The sequence below is a fragment of the Hemicordylus capensis genome, chromosome 1, assembly GCF_027244095.1.
Source record: "Hemicordylus capensis ecotype Gifberg chromosome 1, rHemCap1.1.pri, whole genome shotgun sequence".
Classification (NCBI taxonomy): Eukaryota; Metazoa; Chordata; class Lepidosauria; order Squamata; family Cordylidae; genus Hemicordylus; species Hemicordylus capensis.
This window is the reverse complement of record NC_069657.1, coordinates 223,190,709-223,213,229: the sequence shown is the minus strand read 5'-3', so window position 1 is coordinate 223,213,229 and position 22,521 is coordinate 223,190,709. Positions and strand designations below refer to the sequence as shown.

General features: G+C 40.6%; 1 protein-coding gene and 1 non-coding gene across 7 annotated transcripts in view; both read right to left on the bottom strand.

The window, feature by feature from the left end:
- PARD3B (par-3 family cell polarity regulator beta) overlaps positions 1 to 22,521 on the bottom strand; it is a 734,574-nt gene that overhangs the window by 465,640 nt on the left and 246,413 nt on the right. For 5 of the 6 annotated variants that reach the window (XM_053281579.1, XM_053281603.1, XM_053281561.1 and 2 more), the window contains exon 5: positions 8,541 to 8,626. In XM_053281579.1, coding sequence (XP_053137554.1) covers positions 8,541 to 8,626 — 86 coding nt within the window. Of the gene's footprint in view, positions 1 to 2,156; positions 2,180 to 8,540; positions 8,627 to 22,521 lie in introns of those variants that run through there. The other variant, XM_053281592.1, reaches the window with a different exon arrangement.
- LOC128341332 (U6 spliceosomal RNA) lies at positions 18,436 to 18,542 on the bottom strand. The gene has a single exon (XR_008314353.1). It is a non-coding gene; the product is annotated as a U6 spliceosomal RNA (small nuclear RNA).

Sequence of the window (22,521 nt, the reverse complement as noted above, 5' to 3'; positions counted from 1 at the left end):
CTGAAGATATACCTGGGAGAATTTTCCCTTAGCCCAACAGCAGGAAAGACAGCTGTGGGGTGATGAACAAGCGTTCTACTTTAAAGTGCAAAAGACTCAGATGCTGCACCTGGACACAGTGCAAGTTCCATTGAAGCTAATGCGGGAACACTACCAGATTAACCCCACCCACTGTGGTCCCCCAGTTAATTAAAGAAAGAGGTACCTGTGGTCTCCCTTGTTCTTGTTCAATTAATTAAACTTCCTTTACATGCATGATATGTGTTCCTGTTAATGGCACTGATAAATTCACAGTGGGGCATGGGGGTGGGGAGAGGCTAGAAACTCAGGGGTTCTGTGGTTGTGGTCCTGGGTTGCCATAGGAAGATGAAGGGTTTAGAGAGATTTTAAGAACAAAGCCTGTCTTGCTTCTGAGGGGAAGGGGGCTGGTGTGGGGGATTGTTAGTATTACAAGTGATCGATGTTTGAACTGCTTGGGTACCTTCTAATGTGCCCCTTAGTGAGGTGCCTTGCATGGAGGACTTCTACTTAGAATTCCTATTGAAATTGATATGAAAGCTTCCAAGAAAGAAAAGGGAGAGGAAGGCATGCAAGGAACCCTTTCATGGACCTAGCATCTGATCTGGAGCAGCTGTTTCTGAACCCATTCTATTGAAGGTGTTGCATGTGTGGTCTGACTGGACACCAGCACATGAGATGTCTAGCATGGTTGAAAGTGACATGTATGTTTAAACTGCACGTGTACAAGTAACAAATTACTGCTTTGTCTGGCACCCATGGTCAGTGGCAATATTGGTCATACATTTCTAAAGTCCCTAATTTTATGAGTTCACCCAGAAAGATGCAGTACAATCTGCTCCTGCCAAGGTAACTTTCTCCTAAATAAGATGACCACACTTTTGAATTGGGCATGCAATCTTCCAGAGTCATCCTCAAGACTATCAAGGCCAGCTGTACTTCACCTATGCTCCCAAGATCTTCTTGCAACCCCATCACCCTGGAAAGGTAATTTAGCAGGTGCTCCATTCCCTTCCCTTCTGGGGACCGAGGAACAATGAATGCATGCATATGTGAAAAGGAATCCCCAAGAGACAGGAGGAGGATCCCCAGGTTAGGTCTACCTTTCACCAGTATAGGTGGGAAGAGAGTGGCTCAAACCTTCCTTCCCAAGTCCTTTCCTCCCTAACTCGGGTAGACAGTTTGTCTTTCCCAAGAAAGATTTAAAAAGGACCCATAAAGGGGGTATGCAGAGATCCTCATGACAAACCATTTCTTCTGGATGTTTAACTTGAGTGTGCCAACAGTCCAGACTGGAACTGAAGTGCAGCAATGCTGCAAGCTGATTCCCCCTTGGGAGATTCCACTTGTTGGTTGTAGGCTCCTTTCAAATGTTTTGGTATGGATTTGCACCACAGTCCCTGCTGATGACTGCCCTTTCAAGTCCAGGGAGCCTGCACTAATTTAATCAAGCCCTACTGTTCTTTAAACTAGGGTGCAATGAATCCAGATTAATCTTCCTGACCAAAAGTGGTGCTCACTTCACTAATCGTGCATATGTGTGACTATGTAGCTTAGGAATTCCTGGAAAGTCACTGCTATAAGGAGTGGCAGGGAAGAGTTCAGATGTCTTTTCCCTGCCAAGAAGAGGCAACTGATGCCAAGAAGACATGATCTCACAGAGCATGCCCCTCTCACTTTGTGGCTAATAGTTGCTGACTGACTGACACTGATACAATGCCCAGTCTGGTAGCACAAGTGGAATGGAGATTGCTGGGATAGATGGAGCCTTGGTGGACTAGGATGAGGGAGGGGGTAACAAAACTGGAAGTTGCTCAATCATCTGCGGCATGATTATTGGGTTCAGAAATTAACCACAAGTTTGTTTAACTGAGCTTTGGTGCTACGTCTGAATGGAGCCTATGGATAGCACAAACCGTGGTTTGGTATGATATCTGAACTGAGTCAATGAGATCTCCATGTGTGAAGCAGCCCCTTCCTTTGAGGTAAACAAAATACATTACCAGAGCAAATAGCAGTATCCTCAAATAAGCCACAAAACTAGTGATCTTAAAACACTAAAGCATTTAGCTCTGTTGTACACTCAACAAAAGGTATGCATGCAGCCTGCAGGTAAGAGGTTTATAACATTGTTTTACCTCTGCTTTCCAATTTGCCAGCACTGAGAAAAACAGGAAAAGAAAATGAACCAAAGGTGTTGATGAAGAAATTTAGGCTCTTTATTAATGTAGTTCTGTTTTGTTAATGTAGTAAGTATATTTAAATGAAGTGGTTCCAGAACTGGACTAATACAATCCCAGTTAAAGTAATATAGAAGGCAAAATTAGCAGTAGTGGGTATGATGGAAAACTTAATGAATAACCCATGCATGAAATATTTTCTGAATTCCAAGTAATCAAATCTTAATAAACTAAGTATCCACTTTCTAATTGTCTAGGTTTAATTTTTCATCAACAGGGCTATTTTTACTATGGTAAACCCCATTTAAAAATAAGGCTTACAAAAACAATATTTCTGTTTCCACACGTTGTGCTATAGGGTGGAATTTTATGGATGGTGGTACATTCCTACTAAGCTACAGTACAGTACTGTGTTATTTTTAACTTCTTTCAATTAACAGGTTCTGGGCAGGAAATAGGAATGGAAGGAAGTGGTGGTGGTGGTGTTTCTTAATCATTAGGTATTATTGAGCATGTTAAATCTTCCACATACGTGTTTATGGTTTTATTGAGCTTATTTTTATACCCAACTTCTTATTCCAGCATTTGTTTATTGCTAAATAAGAAAATATGCTTCTCCCTCTTGATCCAGCTTTCTTACTGATAATAAATAAAACACTTTCCTCTTCCCCCTCAAATCTTCCATCTTCCTAGAAGCAAGTAAATAATATTTTCATGGCTAGGAGGAAGAAATGAGATGGTTCTCCCCCCCGCCCCCATTGAGAAAAAATTGAGAAAAATGTTATTTATTCATCTCCTCACAACATGTTAAAGCATAAGTGATTAACAGGCATGTCTATATTTAAAGGACCTGGTAAGCGAACTTGTCTGGAAGCTTTGTGTCACAGACCCCGGGTCATCTGTGACACTTTGGTTTAAGGCCTTAAAATGCTGGACTACCAGTTTATTAGGTACTTTCAATTTTCAGTACTGCCACTGGAATTTTCTTAACGTCTTCTAGACTGCAAAATCTAAAACTTTCTTCAATTCTAACACTTTGAAATAGCAGGCTCCCAGGTTTGCCATTTTTCAAAATGTGCTTTTTACTACTTCACGAGTCAGTTTAAGTGTCAGATACATGAGCAAGATACCTTCAGCCACAACATTTATACATAGCAAGTCTTTATCGGATTAGAAAATTCACTACTTCCTGCCAGTTAGTGATCTGGCCACAGAGACCCTTGAATTAAAAAATGCCAAGACAAATAATGCTAACCTAGTATAATTGAAGGTGGCAGCCATGCAGAAAGGTGACCACAAACATCACCCTGGTTTCCCCACTAACTCCTAATATCACTTCCCCTGCAGTTCAAAGTCATCAGTGGGTCAAGGATCAGCTACACCATCTACTGCATCTTTTATCCGCCACCCACCAAAATTTATGCTTTCATTTGAACCATGCTGTTCTTAATTTGATTTAGCTGAAGCAGAATGATAGGATAAGATGCAGAAGAACAGAAGAAAGCACGGGGAGGTGGGGGGAGGACCAAAAGCAGAGGGCGAATGAGGATCAGGCAGTGGTGTAATTTTGTTCCATCAAAACCTAGGGCAACTCCATCAAAACCTAGGGAGAACACAGAAATATTTTTTCCTCGTATACATACACTGAGAGAGAGAGAGAGAGAGAGAGAGAGAGAGAGAGAGAGAGAGAGAGAGAGAGAGAGAGATTCTTGTGTAGTGAACATAGTGCTAGACAGACTGGAGAGACCCAGGTTCAAATCCTGACTCAGCCATGAAGCTCCATGGGACCTTGGGCCAATCAACAACTAGGCAACCAATTCTGAAGAGGATCTAGGACAGTTGTAATTCACAGCAAATATAAGTACAAAAACAGCTGCTAGGATTGGTATGTGAATCACCAATCAAAAGAGGAGAGCTGGTCTTGTGGTAGCAAACAGGGTCCACCCCCGTCTGGATTTGAATGGGAGACATGTGTAAACACTGCAAGATATTCCCTTAGGGGCTCCGCATGCTTGGAGCTGCATGCTCCAAGTTCCCTTCCTGTCACCTCCAAGATAGGGCTGAGAGAGACTCTTGCCTGCAACCTTGGAGAAGCCACTGCTAGTCTGTGAAGACAATACTGAGCTAGATGGACAAATGGTCTGACTCAGTATAAGGCAGCTTGCTTTGTTCACTATCTCATAGCCTCACATACCTCATGGGTCCCACTGGGGATACAATGGAGGGGAAACCTGTGCGCGATCCAAAATGGAGGAAGGTGTATTTTCTTTAGGAGGCTATACACAGCAGGATGCTACGTTCTTTAGGAGGCTTTCAAGTGCAATTAGAGTGTCAATGGAACACATACTGTTCTAGAGGTGTGCCATACGGCTGGCTCGATCCAGGCTCAGGCTTGGCCTGGTTTGGTCATCGAACCAGGCCAAACTGGTTCGTGGACCAGGTCAGGGGGTTATATTTGTATACTCACACCGAGCCAGTCCTCGAGCCATTTCTTTGAACCAGGGGCCAGCCTGGTTCAAACTTGGACCAGCTGAATGGGTCAGCTGGATGGTGAGCCTGGATCGAAGTGAGCCATCTCACACACCCCTACTCTGTTCTCGACAGTGTACTTGACAAGTTTGACTCTGCCTGTCATTGTCTACAATTGAGTTAGTGGCCGCTCTTAGCCATCTTATGGCTAACAGGGAAAAACCTTTCATCTGCCCATAATGCTGATGACCCAGTATCAGATGGAAAGGGGGAGATTTTGACACCACATATATGGCAAATAAGCTGCATGCTATGTTGGGTGGACAAGCTCCCCAGGATTTAGCTTTTACTTTTACTGCCAGGGGAAGGAAGGAGGAATTCTCGTCACTTCTATCCAGCAATAATGCCTTTCCTCACATCCCTGCCTCAGTGGATATTTCTGTAGAGAGTGACCATTCCTCACAGAGCTAATTTTTCAGAACCTCCTCTGAATCCATTCCAATTTGACTATGTCCTTGTTAAAGTGCAGTACCCTAAAGTGTGCTCTAGATGGCATGTGTCTAGAATGAAATAAAGTGAAACTTCTCATGACTTGGAAAGTATGGGATTTATTTTTTTTGCACAGCTGAAAATTGCATTAGCCTTTTTAGCAGCTGTATCACATTGCTGACTCATTGTCAGCTTGTGATAGGCTGAAATCCCAAGAACCTTTTTCCATGGACTGCTGCCAAGTAAGATATCTGCCATCCTATACCTTCATATTGGAATTTTTGTTTAAGTGCAGACCTTTACATTTATCTTAGACAAATTTATTTTATTTTCATTCCAGTTTCCATTCTATCGAAGTTATTTTGAATTGCATTCCTGTTTTCCTTTCTAATACATACCTAGCTATCGTTCAGTTTTTTGTCACCTGCAGATTTGGTAAGGGTTTCTTTATTTCTTCATGTTTATCATTGATAAAAAGTGCTGAAGAGTACCGGATCCAGGACAGAACTCCATGATACCCCACTTAAAACTTCCCTGCACTTTAAGGAGGAGCTTTTGAAGAGCATTCTTTTAATAGGGTTCTCCAAACAGCTGTGAATCCACTGACAATATTATCATTGACCCTGATTTGATAAGACCGTTAACCAAAATATCATGGTTTGTTGAAACCAAGATAAATTATACCCACAGCATTCCCACCATCCATTAAACTAGTAGCCCAATTTAAAAACAAACAAACTAGAAATAAGATAAACCCAACAAGATGTATCCTTGACAAATTTGTGCTGGCTTATACTAATCACTGCATTACCACCAGGATGTTTGCAGACTGGCTGTTGTATATTGTGTTCTAGTATCTTCCCCAATACTGCAGCAAGGCTGAACAGTCTGTAGTTTCACAGATCCTCCTGTTCCGCCTTTTTGAAGACTGGGGCAATGTTAGCTTATCTCCAGTCTTGTGGCACTTAGCCTGTTCTCCAGATGGCAGACATAACTTCTGAGAGTATAGCAGCAAGCTATTTTAGTACTCTAGGCTGCAATTCAAATGGCTCTGAAGACTTGAATTTGTTTAAAGGTATTTCCTGACCATCTTTTAATTAGTCTTTCAGTCCTGACCCTTCACCATCCATGCTGCTTTTGTGAGGCTGTGAAGAGTTTCCCTTTTGGAAGAAGAGAAGGGCAAAATAAGTAAAAAATAAGTTAAACCCTTCTTTCTTCTCTTTGTCACCTGTTAACATTTTACCATCCTTACTGAGTAACAGGCCTACCAGTTCCTCCTCATTTCAAACATTTTAAAATGCCCTTTTTGTGGCTCTTAGCATCCCTCACCAGCCTCAGCTTTAGATTTCTTGACACTGACCCCACAAATCTGAGCTACTCATTTGTATTACTCCTTGGTGACCTGTCCTTCCTTTCACTTCCTATACATGTCCTTTTAATTTTCAGCTCATCATTTCATTTCAGCACATCATTTCATGCAGTCACACTGGCTTTTTAAAAAGATATCTCTCTCTCCCTCTCTCTGGAATGGTTTGTGATGGAGCCTTTAGTAAATTCTCTTAAAGTAACCACCCATTTTGGACTCCTCTCCCCATTATATCCAGCTATGGAATCCTACTACATGCTTCTCTGAGCTGATTAAAATCAGCTTTCCTGAAAAACAAAGTTACATGTATGAGTGTATAAAGCTGCACAAATCTTTAAATTAACTACATTTGTGTCATATCAGGACCGAGTTGTATATTATCTATGTGGTGGTGATGTTGCTGCTTCTGTATAGTTGGCACCATTCCAAAGTTCACATTTGCTAAAGGAAACCACGTGGCATGGGAAGATGAAGTGCTTGTTTCCTATTCCAGTACTATATCTCCCCATTATCAGTGGCATTGGGGCAAGGGATTTTTAACACCAACAGGATGGCATCTGCTTGATCCTTTTGTGCTGCTTTGCATTTTTAAAGTCCAATAAGAATTTTCATTCTATATTCACAGATGTTTTATCTTCCTCAAGAACCAAATCTATATATTTAATTATCTAAGGCGAGAGAGTTCAGGGAGCTACCAGACAGCCACAGGACGGGTGGGAGGGAAGAAAACGGCCGCTGGCCAGCCAGAAAGCAGTGAGGCGGCTGGCTGGCAAGGGAGTGGGGAGAGAAATAGTAGGCCTGCTGGCCAGCCAGAAATAGAGGGGGGAGAAGAAGCCAGCCCACCCGCCCACCCACCAGAAAGCGGCGGGGAGGGGGAGAGGGAGGCACAGATGGGCACCCAGCCCAGCTAGTTTCTATTATAAACTCTGTAACAAAATCTATCCCTCTAAAATCCCTCTAAAAGTATACAACTAATAAATATGATCATATAAGATTTTACAATTATGAAATTTAATTTATTGGATCTGCTCTCCAAAAGACTGCTCTCCAAAAGATTCTACCCATACTCTCTTGCTGTGTCTTATACCTCAGGAGCAGAATACTTACTTAATGTCACCTCTCCCTTCTCTTAAAAACCTTTTCAAATCTCACTTTCATTTGCTTTTTATAAACAACAGACTGAAGGAAAAAGTAATGGACTTTCTCTTCCTTTATGAAGTAGGCTTTGGTGCTTCTTCTAGCTACTACTTGGATTTTTACTGTGAAAGGCAAGGTAGCTTATTCAATTCTGAATTATAAGCATGACACTAAGGTACCAAACTAGACCTGAGGTGAGAAATTCATAATTGGATCTCCTAATATATTTTTCCTTGCTTAAAAAGAGCTGGAGCAGTGGTGTTGGGGATAACTTGTTGAATCATTTTTCATTTCCCTAATAGCTGTGGAGCAGAAAATGTGGAGCAGCCATACTGTACCCATCTTTATTTTTCCCCTCCATAGCTAATAGCAGCTTCCAGGGGGGCAGCAGGATTTTGAATGAGGAAAGAGAGGCAAAAGGGCTCAGCACCCTCTTCCCTCTATCCCTGGCCTGATCTGCCCCTTGCCGCTTCAAGGGGAAAAAATACATTAGGGGAGCTGGCCATGAATCTCCCATGTCACATCTAGTATGATCCTAAGAAAGATTCATTCATTCAATTTATATACCACCCTTCCAAAAATGGCTCAGGACAGTTTACATCAAAATAAAAACAAAACAATTAAAATAAAAACCAATAAAGATAATGATGAAACTTGAAAATCTGCTTGAAATTCCCGACATGCTAAACATTTTAGTGCATTACAACTTCTCTTGAATAAATTGTTTTAAGGAAGGAAACATTCTCTTAATCTATAGTATGTGTAAAGTAAGTGTGTGTGTGTGTGTGTACATTTACACCCCTGCAAATATTTGTGGATATATTTCAAGTCTAGAAGATGTAAGAAACAATTCTACTGAAAAGAAAACAAAGTGTTCATACCTGAAAACAAATTTTGTTTTCTGAGATGTCAGCACTTCACTGTGTGCAACAAGATTCCAGTCCTCTGAAGATGAGTGTGTTGAACCCTAAAGAGATTTCAAAATATGCATTTTAAAGGTTGGATATTATCTTGTGGATTTAGAACAGCTGCTATTACTTATATGAATCTCCATTCCAAACAAAAAGCACATACTAAAGAATCATATTGTGGTCAACGGTTCCAATGAGACTTCAGTTGGATAGAGGGAGTTATAAAATTGGTCCCCAGATACATCATTGAATGCTCCTGTATTCTAGACACCGTATCCAGAATGGACAGTTAAGAGTGAAAAGTTGGAAAAGGGGAGGTAACTAAGATATATTTACCTTCAACAATTCATTGGATCCTCCACTACCACTTCCGATACACAAGTGAAAAGTGCTTCTTTATTCTTACTTAAAGGTTTATATCCAGGCCAGTATTACTTACTGTTTTATTACTTATGACTGACACCTCAAACTGTTAGCTATATCCAGAGCAAACATTCAAGGAAAACATAAAGCTCTTAAGCATAAGGTTTTAAGGGGGGGGGAGTTGTATGAGCGGCAAAGGAAAAGATTCAAGTATTGTGCATTACATTATGATGGCATAATGTACAATTAGATAAAGTTAAGCAGATGAGAGAAGAGTGCTCCAGACTTGGGATTTTACAAAACGATGGCCCACCTGGCTTTGGCCAACATAAAATAAAATATGCCCAGACTGAGCACTTGGAATTGTAAAACTTACCTTGTGTCAGTGCTTGCTACTCTTATTAAATAAAGAAATAAATCGGTTCTCTACATGCCATGACACTATCACCATAAATCCAAAATATTCCGAGCATGAGCAAGAAACACAATCATGAGGATGTGTACTGAGTATTGCATACTTGATTTCCAAGAAGTAGATAATCTGAGACAGGTTTAGCCCCCACCAGAACACGGCCTCTAAGAACACCTTTTATTCTTTTTACCCATATAAGTCAATGGTTATCATTCATTCCTAGGAAAAGTAAAATGCTTCATTTAAAGCTTTGTTGGTCATGAGGGCGACATCCATGCTTCAACCCAAACACTGGATTTCCTGGTCCTCTTTGACAATTATCCAGTGCATGTGTTGCTCTGCCTGCCTGACTTGGTACAATCCTACAACTCCACAAACTGATCCTTGGCTTTTCTACAGTAGCTACCACTGTTCCCTCTAAGGCGTGCGCACGTGCACACACTCACAAGTTTTCTGATGTCCACTCAGTTAATTTTAGATCCCACTCAGGTTGAATAAGGAATTTTAGATCCTGCTCAGGTTGAATTAGCAATGTATCTGCTCACACAGTGCCTTGATACTGCCGCCCAGAACAAAATTCATTCTGCACACAGATGAAAAAATACTGGTAGTAACACCATCCTCTTTGCATTTAGCTAAGTCACCATGATGAGCATATCCTCCTAGAGTGGGAAAGTGATATAGTCATTTGGATTTAGGTACACTCCTGTACATTCCAGCAGCCACCTAATGGTGAAGCGGGGAAGTAACTTGCCTAGGGAGCAAGAGGTTGCTGGTTTGAATCCCTGCTGGTATGTTTCCCAGACTATGGGAAACACCTAAATCGGGCAGCAGTGATATAGGAAGATGCTGAAAGGCATCATCTCATACTGTGCAGGATATTTATTTATTTATTTATCTTTATTGATAAATTTGTATACTGCCTTTCATTAAAACAATCCCAAGGCAGTTCACACGAAAATTAAAAATTACTCTAAAAATGACACAATTAAAATATCAAGCTAAAATATAAAACAGAGCTGACTAAAATGATTTAAAATTCAAGCATAAGAACTGTACAAAATACAAAGAAGCAGCAGTAGAGACAATCATATAAATGCCTGGGTAAAAAGCCAAGATTTAACACGCTTTCTAAAAACTGTGATGGAGACCGAGGAGCGAATAGCCACCAGGAGAACATTCCAGATGGTAATGGTAATGGTAAACCCCTCCTGTATTCTACCAAAGAAAACCACATAGTTCCGTGGTCGCCAGGAATCGACACCGACTTGAGGGCACAACTTTAAATTCCTGATGCCCCAAGATCAATACCACTATTGCAATTGATTGGGAAATCTTATTTTAGTTACTTGCTGCCTTCAGGCATAAATAGAGCTTATCCGCTCTTAGCCTCCATATTCACTCATATAGACCGAACAACAAATATGCCCAATGGCTGGGGACAGGCAATTGTCGTTCCAATTCACAAAAAAGGCCCGTCTGATGACCCGTCGAATAATAGACCCATAAGTCTATTAAGCGTAATTGGTAAGCTATACGCTAAACATCTAAACTCAAAATTGTTGGACTGGATGGAGAAAGAAAACATTCTAGAACAAGAACAAGCGGGGTTCAGAAAAGGAAGATCTGTGATGGATCACTGTTTGGTCCTCCAGAGTTTAATAGAGAAATACGTTGAAGACAGAAAGGCGCTGTTATATGTCGCCTTTATAGACTTTAAGAGTGCCTTTGACTCAATATCCAGGGATGCTCTGTGGGAGAAATTTGCAAACTCTTCTATTGACAAGAGATTGCTATCTCTAATATATAAACTCTACGAGAACACGAGTCTGAGAGTAAAATGTGACCACAATGGCCAATTATCCAGAGAGATCCCTGTAGAAAGGGGGGTCTGGCAGGGATGCATACTAGCCCCAGCTCTTTTCAATTTCTATGTAAACGGTCTAATCACCCGTCTACAGCAAGTTGAAACTCACGCGCCAAAGATAGGGGAGAGGTGTTTACCTATCCTGATGTATGCAGATGACACAGCCTTATTGTCACAGACCAGAGTTGGTCTAAAAAGAGCGTTAGAATGCTTGAGTTTGTTCTGCAATGAAGAATTTCTGGAAATAAACTACACCAAAACTAAAATCGTGAGATTTGCAAAGAAGCAATGGGTTTTTAGATGGTCCATAGGTGGTGCCAGAGTAGAGCAGGTGAAGTCTTACAGATACCTGGGGGTGGTGTTTCAGTTTAATGGCGGTACCTCTATGCACACCAGTGCCGCTAAATTTAATGCCACTCGATCTTCCATGGCAATCAGGAAATTTTTCTGGGCACAAGGTGGTGGCTATATTCCGGCAGCTAATAAAGCCTTTCAGGCTAAAGTGATACCTCAGCTGCTATATGGGATTCAGGTTAGACCGCCAAAAGACTTACAAGCTTTAGAAAAAGTACAATCGGGCTTTCTGAGATCACTATTGGGGGTACCAAAATGCATCCCAAACTCCTTAATACGGCTGGAGACTGGGCTATGGAAATTGGAGACCAGGGCCTGGCTGCTCATTATCCTGTATTGGATTAAGACTTATCTTTACCCGGCAGGACTTATACCTCATCTCCTTGCCGCTACCCCACAACCCCGTTGGTGTATGACAGTTGAGGAAAGACTCCGGAAGATGGGCTTCTGCCCAGCACAATTGTTAGAACAGGGTGAGTAAACGGCAAGATCCTTAGTTAAACAAAGGCTTAGGGACATAAATTTCCAGGAGGAAAGGGCCTCTGTAAATAGGCCACTACAATTCCTAAGCACTAAGAAAGACTGGGTCACAGCCTCTTATTTCTATACAATCTATTCACCAAAGCTGCGCTGGGCGTTTACAAGCGCTCGCTTGAATGCTTTACCCTCAGTGATGCTAGTAGGGGAATTTGAGAGAAAACCCTATGAGGAGAGACTATGCCTTTGCGGAGCTGCTCCCGAAAACACTGACGCATTCACTGTTACATTGTCCACTTTATACTGATGAAAGAGATTTATTTTTATCTCAGTATCTGAAAGATCTCCAAAGCCACGCAGTGGAGACAATTCTTATATGCTTATTAGAAGACAGGGACCCAACAATATCCCTGGCGGTTGCTAAATTTTGTTATACATTGACCAAACTAAGAGAAGCTAGAGCACAGCAATCGGTTACTGTCAAAGATTCCTGATTTTATATATTTGATGACATTTTAGACTTTGTTTCCATTATTGTTTCTCTTTTTACTGTGTATATTCTGTATATATTGATGTTTGATCTAAGATCGTAAATAAACAACAACAAGCCTATTAGAGTAGAACGATTTCCCCTCCCATTAGACTTGGAGGAAGACTTGTTAGCAAATAATATGTAATGCAAATACTATGGAATTCCAAAATATTCAAAGTCGCCTCTGCTCTATAGATAAGAGCTCTCAACTCTGGTCATGGTAAGTCATGCTGAGAAGCACTTCCCCATTGCACAAACCACCCATATCAAAAATCAATTTTTCTCAATTTCTCAATTCCCTTTGTCTTTAGGAAATGTTTAGAAACTGCCTGAAAAGAACAAGCTGCTAAGCAGTTCAAAAGCCCCTCAACTAATTTTGTTAGGACCATCAATTGTCATTGCCAGGATGGGTGCATACTTGATCATCTCCCCAGGCCACTTTCTGGCTATAAGACCCCCTCACTGCCTGCCCCCTTGGTAAATCCAAGTGCTCAGTATTATAGTGAGCATTTGATTTTTCCACATTGCTTCCCCACCCCACCCAACCCCCAGGTTTGCTGCAGAGGTATCCAGAGGTATCTTGCTTTTAACTTAATTTGCTGATTCCCTCTTCCCTGGAAGATACCTCAGGCACACCTCAAGTAGCAGAACCTAGCCATTGGTAGGCATCCTGCCTTCTCTCAAAGCAGATTCAGTTTCCTCCCTGCAACTAAAAGCCTACATCTCCTTCCCAAGAAGGAAGCCAGCATCTTTGTGACCTTGGCTCTCCAGTCTTACAGTCCAGAGGTAAATGACCACATTTCTGCCTCTATTCTTCTCTACCTATCCCATTTAACTCTATCCCCTTCCTCAACACTTAACACCTGAATATGTATCAGAGGCAATTCGGTGCAATTTTCAGAAATCTAGCCACTTAGAAGGAAAACTTCCACTAGAAATGCTTCAGGAGATCACTAACTATTGTGTTGTCTTGTAAATCTCTGCTCACCAAAAGACTTAGTCATTATTTTCAAAGAACCTGTCTTGACTCCTTTACTCACGCTCGGGTACCCTAATATTATTTGTCTCTATCTGCAGCCAGTTCTCCTGGCTACCTTATTCAGTAATTAAGTGGTATGCAGGTTTTCACCAAATTTGAGTTAATTTCCCCAACCTGAGCCCAAAACGTAGTCACAAAAGGTGGCACAAATCACACTACTGAGCAAACATGGTAGCAGGGGAAGTGAGTGCAATGTATCCCAGAAAAAAGAAACCCTAGGGACCTACAGCACACAAAACTTCTCTCTCACATGCACACACATCATATAGCAAATAGCACCATCTCCCATTTCGCTGTGTCAGTGTTGCCTCTCCCTTTGCCCCCCTCCTCCCTTCTGTCATCTCCTCATCTGTCAAAAGCGATACTGTGAGCTCCTTGGGGTAAGGACCTGTCCCCTTTTCCTCTCTTTCTGTAAAACCATTTTGCCGAGTATCATTTGAGTGTTACAACTTAACACCAATGTATTTGAACAGTATAAATACTTGGACCTTTCCAGTTAAAGTCTAGACCTATTAGACCTTTCTAGTTAAATCCTTTGTTATGACTTGTACACTATTTAGTATTTACATTATTGTTATGAGGGTCACAGAGGAGCATAGCACATGGAAACTAATACATCACCTGCTGACAATGGTCTTATCTGCTTGATACTACTTCTCCTCTCTCAAATAAATATAGGCTGCATAAGAATGCAGACAAAGGACTTAAATTATTAATTCTGTAGTGTGTTAAAAATAAAACAAGGCCTTTTTCTGCTTTTGTGATATTGTGGCTATTTAAATAATTGCATAATTTCCTATTTAAAATATTATGTGACATGTGGAATGCTCCCTAAGATCACATACTGAGGAAGAGAAATTGCCACACACTTTTTCTAATGAATTCCACAACACCAAGGGCTAAGGCCTCTGAGGAAAGGTAGGATGCCACCTTCTTTGAAGGCTATTGATTCTCCATCTGTGAGATTTAGGTCTCTTGGTGAAAACCATTTGTAGCGGATTAAAGCCTTTATAACAGGGCAAGCTCACATAAGGGAAAGGCCCTGCTAACTTGGCAAAGAGGCACCTTTTACCATCGTGATTCTCTTTATTTAGCAGGGGGAGAGTAACTGGCCCTATTCACCCCCAGCACAGTACTTCCAGTGACTGTTGCTGGTGTGTATCTTATGTTTCTTTTAGACTGTGAGCCCTTTGGGGACAAGGATCCATCTTATTTATTTATTATTTCTCTATGTAAACTGCCCTGAGCCATTTTTGGAAGGGCGGTATAGAAATCGAATTTATTTATTTATTTATTATTATTATTATTATTATTATTATTATTATTATTATTATTATTATTATTATTATTAAATGCTGAATCATCCAAGCCGAGCTGCCTGCCTAGGCTTCTCCTAAAACTATTCTGTATTATTGGTAGGTTTAAAATGCTGCCACCAAATACCCTAAAACTTGCAAAGAACTGGACCAATGGATTGGGTGCTGTAATCCAAGGTCTCTCTCTGTAACTGGGTATTGGGCAAATACAAAAAAACCTTCCACATGTAAGCTTACACAGGATGAGAAAACGGATAGCTGCTGAATGTCCGAGGATGTGTTTGCACCAGAAAAACAAACTGTTCCCTATGCTGAATTCCCTTTTCCTAGAACTCACCCAATTCCTGAGGAGAATCAAGCTTCCTGAAATCCTTTCTTTTAAGGATCTACAGAGTTTTTCCATGAGAGAAACTTCCATGCTGGCTTCAACCATGAGGGAGCAAATACCATTGCCCCTCACTAAGCCTTTCTGCACGCGCGTCTCTCCAACAAAGCCTGCCCTTCTTGTTCCCAGAATTCCCCACAACCACTCTCTAGGTCCCACTCACCTGGTGTACTGATTGGTTGCCCTGGAGTTCACCAGCGTGTCAGTCAAGACAAGGGTTCACTCCCTGTTTACTCTTTAGGGGGTGGGGAGGCTGATAACTACACCATTACTTTAGTTTTTTGGTAGCTGATTAGGAAATGGTCTTCTAAACAGAACTGGTAAAGTGCCTTTAGTGCTCTCCTAAGGCTGATGGGTGTCAGATAAAATCACTGTGTCATCAATGTAAGAAGTATTGAGATCTGCCTACGTGCTGTCTTAGGGGGGTGCATGTCGACCAGATATTTAACAAGTGAGTTAATATAGAAGTTTAATAACAGGGGAGCTAAAACTCATCCTTGCTTAATGCCAGTGCCTCTAGGAATTGAGTTAGATAAATAACCGTTGGGATTATGTCTTACACGAAGAGATGTATTGCTGTATAATTTATGAATCAGAAACAACAGATGTTTGTCAGTTGAGGATACACTGAGCTTTGCCCACAACAGATCTCTTGGGATAGAGTCGAAAGCAAATTTGAAATCAATAAAGGCAGCATATAATGAGGAACCAGGTTTACTGCCATATTCTCCCACAAGGTGTTGGAATACTAGGCTTTGATCTATTACAGAGCAGCTGGCTCAAAAACTAGTCTGCTCCTCAGCCAATATTGATTCCTGTTCCAGCCAATCTTGGAGCTTCGATTGTAGGTGTTTAGCATAATGCTCAATAGACTTATAGACCTATAGTTTCCCAAATCATCCTTCCTCCCCCTTTTAAAAATAGGGATAATTATAGAAAGACCCCAATCTTCAGGTATTTCTTCAGTTCTGTCTATAAGGGATGCCAGAACAGTGGCCCACCAATCAACACTGGTCTTTATTAGCTCAGCGGGTATGTTGTCGCATCCCGGGGCCTTGCCTTATTTCAGTGGGGTTACAAATCCAGTGACATCCTGAATATAAACACCTGGCCAGTCAGGCAAGATCAATTTACTAAAGTCTAGAGACTCCGCAATCCTAGTCTGGCTCCCATACAAGTTTTTAAAATGCTCTTCCCATGCCTCTACTGGGATAAGGTGGTCTGCTCTATCAATAGCCCTGTTTGGGCGTTCAGTAGTCAGTCATCAGAAGGTGACATTTTATTTTATTTACTTTTTACATTTATATCCCGCTCTTCCTCCAAGGAGCCCAGAGCAGTGTGCTACATACTTGAGTTTCTCCTCACAACAACCTTGTGAAGTAGGTTAGGCTGAGAGAGAAGTGAATGGCCCAGAGTCACCCAGCAAGTATCATGGCTGAATGGGGATTTGAACTCGTTTCTCCCCGGTCCTAGTCCAGCACTCTAACCACTACACCACGCTGGTCCCTGTTCTTAACTGAATCAATTATTTGTTGCCATAAATCTTTTAGTGCTTTGTTCTTATTAACCTTTAAGAGTGCCTTATATTGTTTTTTCTTCAGCGATAGCTTCTTAGCCATGAACGGTCCTAGGTCTTACCTATAACACTTATAGCAGTCTATTAACAACTTTTTCGCATTAATACAGCCCTGATCGAACCATGCTTGAGATCTCTAGTGTTGTCAGTACGTTTTTGAAGTTTTAGGTTGAAAGAGTTATCAGGGAGTTGTATGAAACAATTTTAGAATTAGATACATCCTCTGACAAAATACAAGTTCTCAATTCTTCCACTATATCCAATTTAAACATTGCTCCCAGTTCAAATTTTAATTGTTCTGACCATTTTAGTCTAATTTTCCTAAGCTCTGTCTTAAACCCTGATGATGTAGAAACACAATGATGACATTCTGGAACTTCCAATAAGAGTACTACCAGTAAGCGATCACTATCCGAATGACAGTCAACCTTCAGATGTTCAAATAATGCACATAAGATATAATCAATAGTTTACATTTTTCCAGATGTAGACCAATCCCTGGCCAATCCTTTTCTGTGGCCCCATTCAGAATGTAAAGGTCCATACGGCTTGCCATTTGAGCAAGACATAACCCAACAATATTACTGATCTTATGCCCAGATTGGCAAATTAGCAGACAAAAACCCTCATCCCAATCTGGAGAGCAGCAATGAAAATGTGCATATAATTCAAGGTCATTTGCACCTATCCTAGCATTTAAGTCTCCGCCCATAACTTAATTGAATGAAGGTGAAAGATTTAACAATTAACTAACATAATGTTCAAACTCCTGCCAGAGAATCTTGATTTGAGGGTATAATCGTAATGGAGACAAATATCTATATATTTAATTCTCGTAGATGTGCTGGAAAAAATGTGTGGCGAAAATCTTGTGAGAGTTCATGAGCAGGACAGAAAATGGCGGAAATTTTGCGAGAATTCATGAGCAGGACAGAAAACAACAAATGGCAACGGCGGCCAGCGAACAGAGGGTGTTGACGGGTACAGGCAGCGGGCAGAGTCATGCTGGTGGGCAGAGTCATGCTGGTGGGCAGACTAGGGTGGCCAGTGGGGGGAGGAGGCGGCCAATGGCGGAGCTGCACCGGTGGGAGCAGGCCAGCGGTGGAGCCACACCAGTGGGAAGAGGAGACCAGCGGCAGAGCCGTGCTGGCGGGAGGAGGCAGCCGGCTGGTGGAGCTGTGCCAGCCGACTGGATGAGCAGGATAAAATGGGCCAGCAGGAGGCGGCGGCCGGCCAGCAGAGCCAAGCCGGTGGTAGGAGATGGCCGGCCAGCAGAGCTGCACCAGCCAACTGGACGAGGTGATGGCCGGCTGGCCGGAGGTGGCTGGCAGCTGTCACAAACTAGGGGAGCAGATGCTCTGTGCCCGGGCCAACTAGTGTATTTATAAGAGGAAAGTGGGTTTGATTCATTATTAAATGAACTGCCAAAGCCCAGCTCTGAAAAGGAGGAAGCTTCTTAATTTTCACATGTAAGTTAGTGGGAATTAAACCTGCTACACCTCCCCAGGGTCTATGCTTGCTGTCACTTGGGAGGGCAGGGAGAAAAGAATATGCAACTCTTCACAAATTTGTGTCTCATCCTTGCGCGGGGGCCATGCTAATCTTCTCTGTATTGTTCCAATTTCAGTATATGTGCTGCCAAAGCAAGCACCACTTACTCTCAGGCAACAAGTTGATCCTGGTTACAGATCGTGGGTTTGAGAATGAACTATTGTTTGTACAAAGCACAGTTGCTACATTTAGGCATGATGGCAAGCTATAGTCCACTGCAAACTACAAGTGGAAGCTTCTAATCTTATCTCATGTACAAAGAAGGGGGAAAGGGAGCACAGGAGACAGAGGCTCACCATGGTTATCTCTCACAACAAAAGATCATGGCTTCTTACTAATCTCTTAATACAGCCATCATTGTCAAAGAAAGCTATTTGGTTCACACTATCATTAGATTAATGTGGTTACCTATCCTGATGCCATTTGGAGTATTTCAATCCACATCAATATGAAGCCAAAGGGGAAATAATCAATGGTCATGAAGCCAAATGGAAAATCCTCATCCTAAAATTAAATCTTTGTACTGGACAACCTCCAGTCTAGAGATGTGCCTGAAACATCGTACCTGGTGGGGTGGAGAGCGGTAGCTTTAAGGAGCAGGTATGTAGGACCATACCTGCTCTTCACCTGCCCCACCGCTGTCCCAGTCGAGGCACTGTGCTGTTCAAAAGGTCATGCATGGCTGCTTCCCTGTTCCCAGCAGCCTGCACATGGCGTCTGCGCATTTGCATGGTCAGCATGGTGTTGCTGATCACACATGTGATCATGTTTGTGTATGTGATCGTGTATGCCATGTGTGTGCCAATGCCATGAGCAGAACAACAGTGGCGTGGTGGAGATAAGGAACTGAATACTTGCTCCTTAAAGTTACCACTTGCCCTTTGCCAAAATATTTAGGCTGCAACAACCTGAAAAGATTTGGGGCCTCTCTAATGAGGTGCCGAAACATTTTGTGCACAGTCATGTTGATGCTGTGCACAGCAACTGGTCATTCTTCCACCTCCCAGCACTTATTTGCTGCTACATGTCTTAGGATCAGGCTAGTAGACAATCACTATATAAGTGTTTTTCATTTACCAGCAACCCCGCCCACCTCCCCAAACTAATTACTAACATATTCATATATGGGTGAGAATTTTGACAAGAAAGTCTTTACCAGTGTTGATACACTACTTTTAATATTTTAAAGTATCAGAACACCACAGAAATCTTGTCAACAAAATATAAATATTGGCACTCAGAGCCTCACGTTTTCCCTGTACTATTTGAATAGTAACAACAATGAAGTAATTGCCTGTAATTAATTTTTGGTCACACAAAACAGTTCTACTTTTATTAGACAGACAAATAAATTGTAATTATGCACTTCAACACCACCAGTACCTTTCTGAATAAGAGAAAATTGTTTAGAACCTTGCAACTTACATAATATCTGGGATAAATTCTTAAAGATAGCATGGAAAATCTAAATAACACTGCCATAATAACTACAACAGGGCAGGAAAACTGAATTATTATTAATAAAAGATAGCAGGTTAGTCTATAGAAAATGCACTACATCTTTTACCACTGGTTTAGACTCCTGAATTTTCAGTCCAAATGTCAGATTGCCAGAGAGTATTCTATGGAAACACAAATAAACTATAAAAATAATTTTAACTGCACTAACACGTGCAGATTTTTGATGCTTCGATGGCATCAAAAGAAACAAACTTACCAAACAATTTTCTTATCTGTGATCAACAGACAAAATAATAATACAAAAGCAGTGAAGCTTTGACTTTGCAAATAATGAGCATAACACTCTAAATTATGTGAGAAAAAAGAAAGTCATGAAGTCACATATATCTCAGAATAGCAATAATATTTTTACTTTAAGGCTATTTACGTAATTGAAAGAAAGTGCTGTGAAAAACAGGTCCTTCAATTTAGGCAAGGAAGGAAAGCGAGAAAAAGCATTTTACAGTAATAAGATGATACTTGAAGCCCATATTCCTGGACAGACCTGAACACCCCTAAATAAAAAGGCTTGGAACATTTTCTCTACCGCTTTCTCCCAATACTTTGAAAATCTGCAAGTGGTGCCATTTAAAAGAAAGGTGTTCTTCCTGTGGTCCTAATTTCCTTTCATGGATTCAAAGAATTTATCACGAACAATTAGCAAAGATAATCGTGAATGGGATGATATTAAAAAAAAATGCACTATTACAAAGGGTACTAGACAAGGGTGTCCCCTTTCACCATTGCTGTTTATCCTAGCTCTTGAACCATTGGTGATGAAGATACGTCAGGAACAAAAAATTTCTGGAATTAAAATGGTGGATCAAGAACCTAAAATAAAATTGTATGCAGGTGATGTAGGTCTTACAATTACTCAACCAAAGCATTATTTGGACTCAGTAATGGAGCTTATAAATCATTATGGTATGGTCTCAGGATATAAGATTAATAAAAACAAAACACAGATCCTTACATGGAATCTGTCAGATAAAGAACTATTATATTTGAAAGACAAGACTGGATTTCAACTGACAGAAAAGCCAATTAAATATTTGGGGATTAATTTAACAGTGAATAACAAAGACCTGTTCAAGAATAATTTATTTACCATTGTGGAGCCTTATTATGGCAGATCTAACCAGGTGGAAAAAATTAAATCTTTCTTGGCTGGGAAGGACTGCATCGGTCAAAATGAATATTTTAGCAAAGATGAGCTTTTTATTTCAAACGATCCCTATTAAAATTGAGGATAAGACATTGAACATGTGGCAGAGAAATATAAATTCTTTTATCTGGGCCAATTAAAAAAAACAAGAATAGTTCAGGATTATGCAAGATGTAAAAAATCGGGGAGGATTGGCTGTTCTTAATTTGAAATTATATCATCATGCCAGTTGCTTAGCATGGATTTCGGACTGGATTAGAGAACCATGTGGTCCAAAGATGGCAATGGAAGGGTTTGACCTTCCAGAAGGGTTACAGAAGTATTTATTGAATAATATAAAAAGGAAAGATCATGATATAAAATTCCATACAATTAGAAGTAATTTATTACATGTTTGGGAAAAATATAAGAACAGGAGAAGTCCAGAGCTATCGCCTTTTGCATCTAACAAACATTTTTTTTCATGGAGAAGAAAACTCTAGAAATTTTGCCCACTGGAGAGAGAAGTCTGCAAAGTTTAACTACAGGAAAAACAAAAATGAACTCCATCCAGACTCTTGCTTCAGAATAAAATAAATGAATGAATGAATGAATGAATGAATGAAGGTCCAATGAGCCCTCATGGTTTCAATATCTACAAATCAGTACTATAGGGCAGAAAAAAAATACAGAGGCAGGGTGGCAAACTTAAACTGAATTTGAAGTATTAATTACTAAAAATACCAATCATTTACAGGGATTGATATATAAGTTGCTATTGAAATATTATTCAGAAACAGAACAGGTAAAAGACTGTATGATCAAGTGGATGCAACATTTAAACAGAACAATCAATATGCAACAATTGGAGTACCAATGGAAGGTGAACATTAAATTTACAGCAAATAGCATTTTAAGGGGAAATTGGTACACAGTGTATTTTAGATGGTATATTACTCCCACAATGATTGCTGAAATGGATAGTAATTACTGTGGAGATTGTTGGAAGTGTAAGAGCCATGTGGGGACATTTTCTCGTATGTGGCGAACATGTAGCAAAGCGCAACAATTATGGAAAAAAATTCACCTTAAGATGCAAAAAAAATTAAACATAAATTTCCCGTACTCTCCAGAGGTTTTTTTTTTTTGTTGTTTGTTTGTTTTTTTAAGACTAAATCCTATATTCCTACTAAGTATTCGAAGCTGTCTTTGTATATGATTACTGCAGCCAGGATCTTATATGCTGCTTAATGGAGTATATAAAGATCTTATATCAGTAATTTATAATCAGTATTACTTATATCAGTATTACTTATAACAGTAATCTTATATCAGATCTTATATCAGACCAGTAAAGATCTTATATGCTGCTAAATTAACAAATAATCCAGGCGGTAGATGAGTGGTTATTAAAATTATGGAAATATGCCTCTAT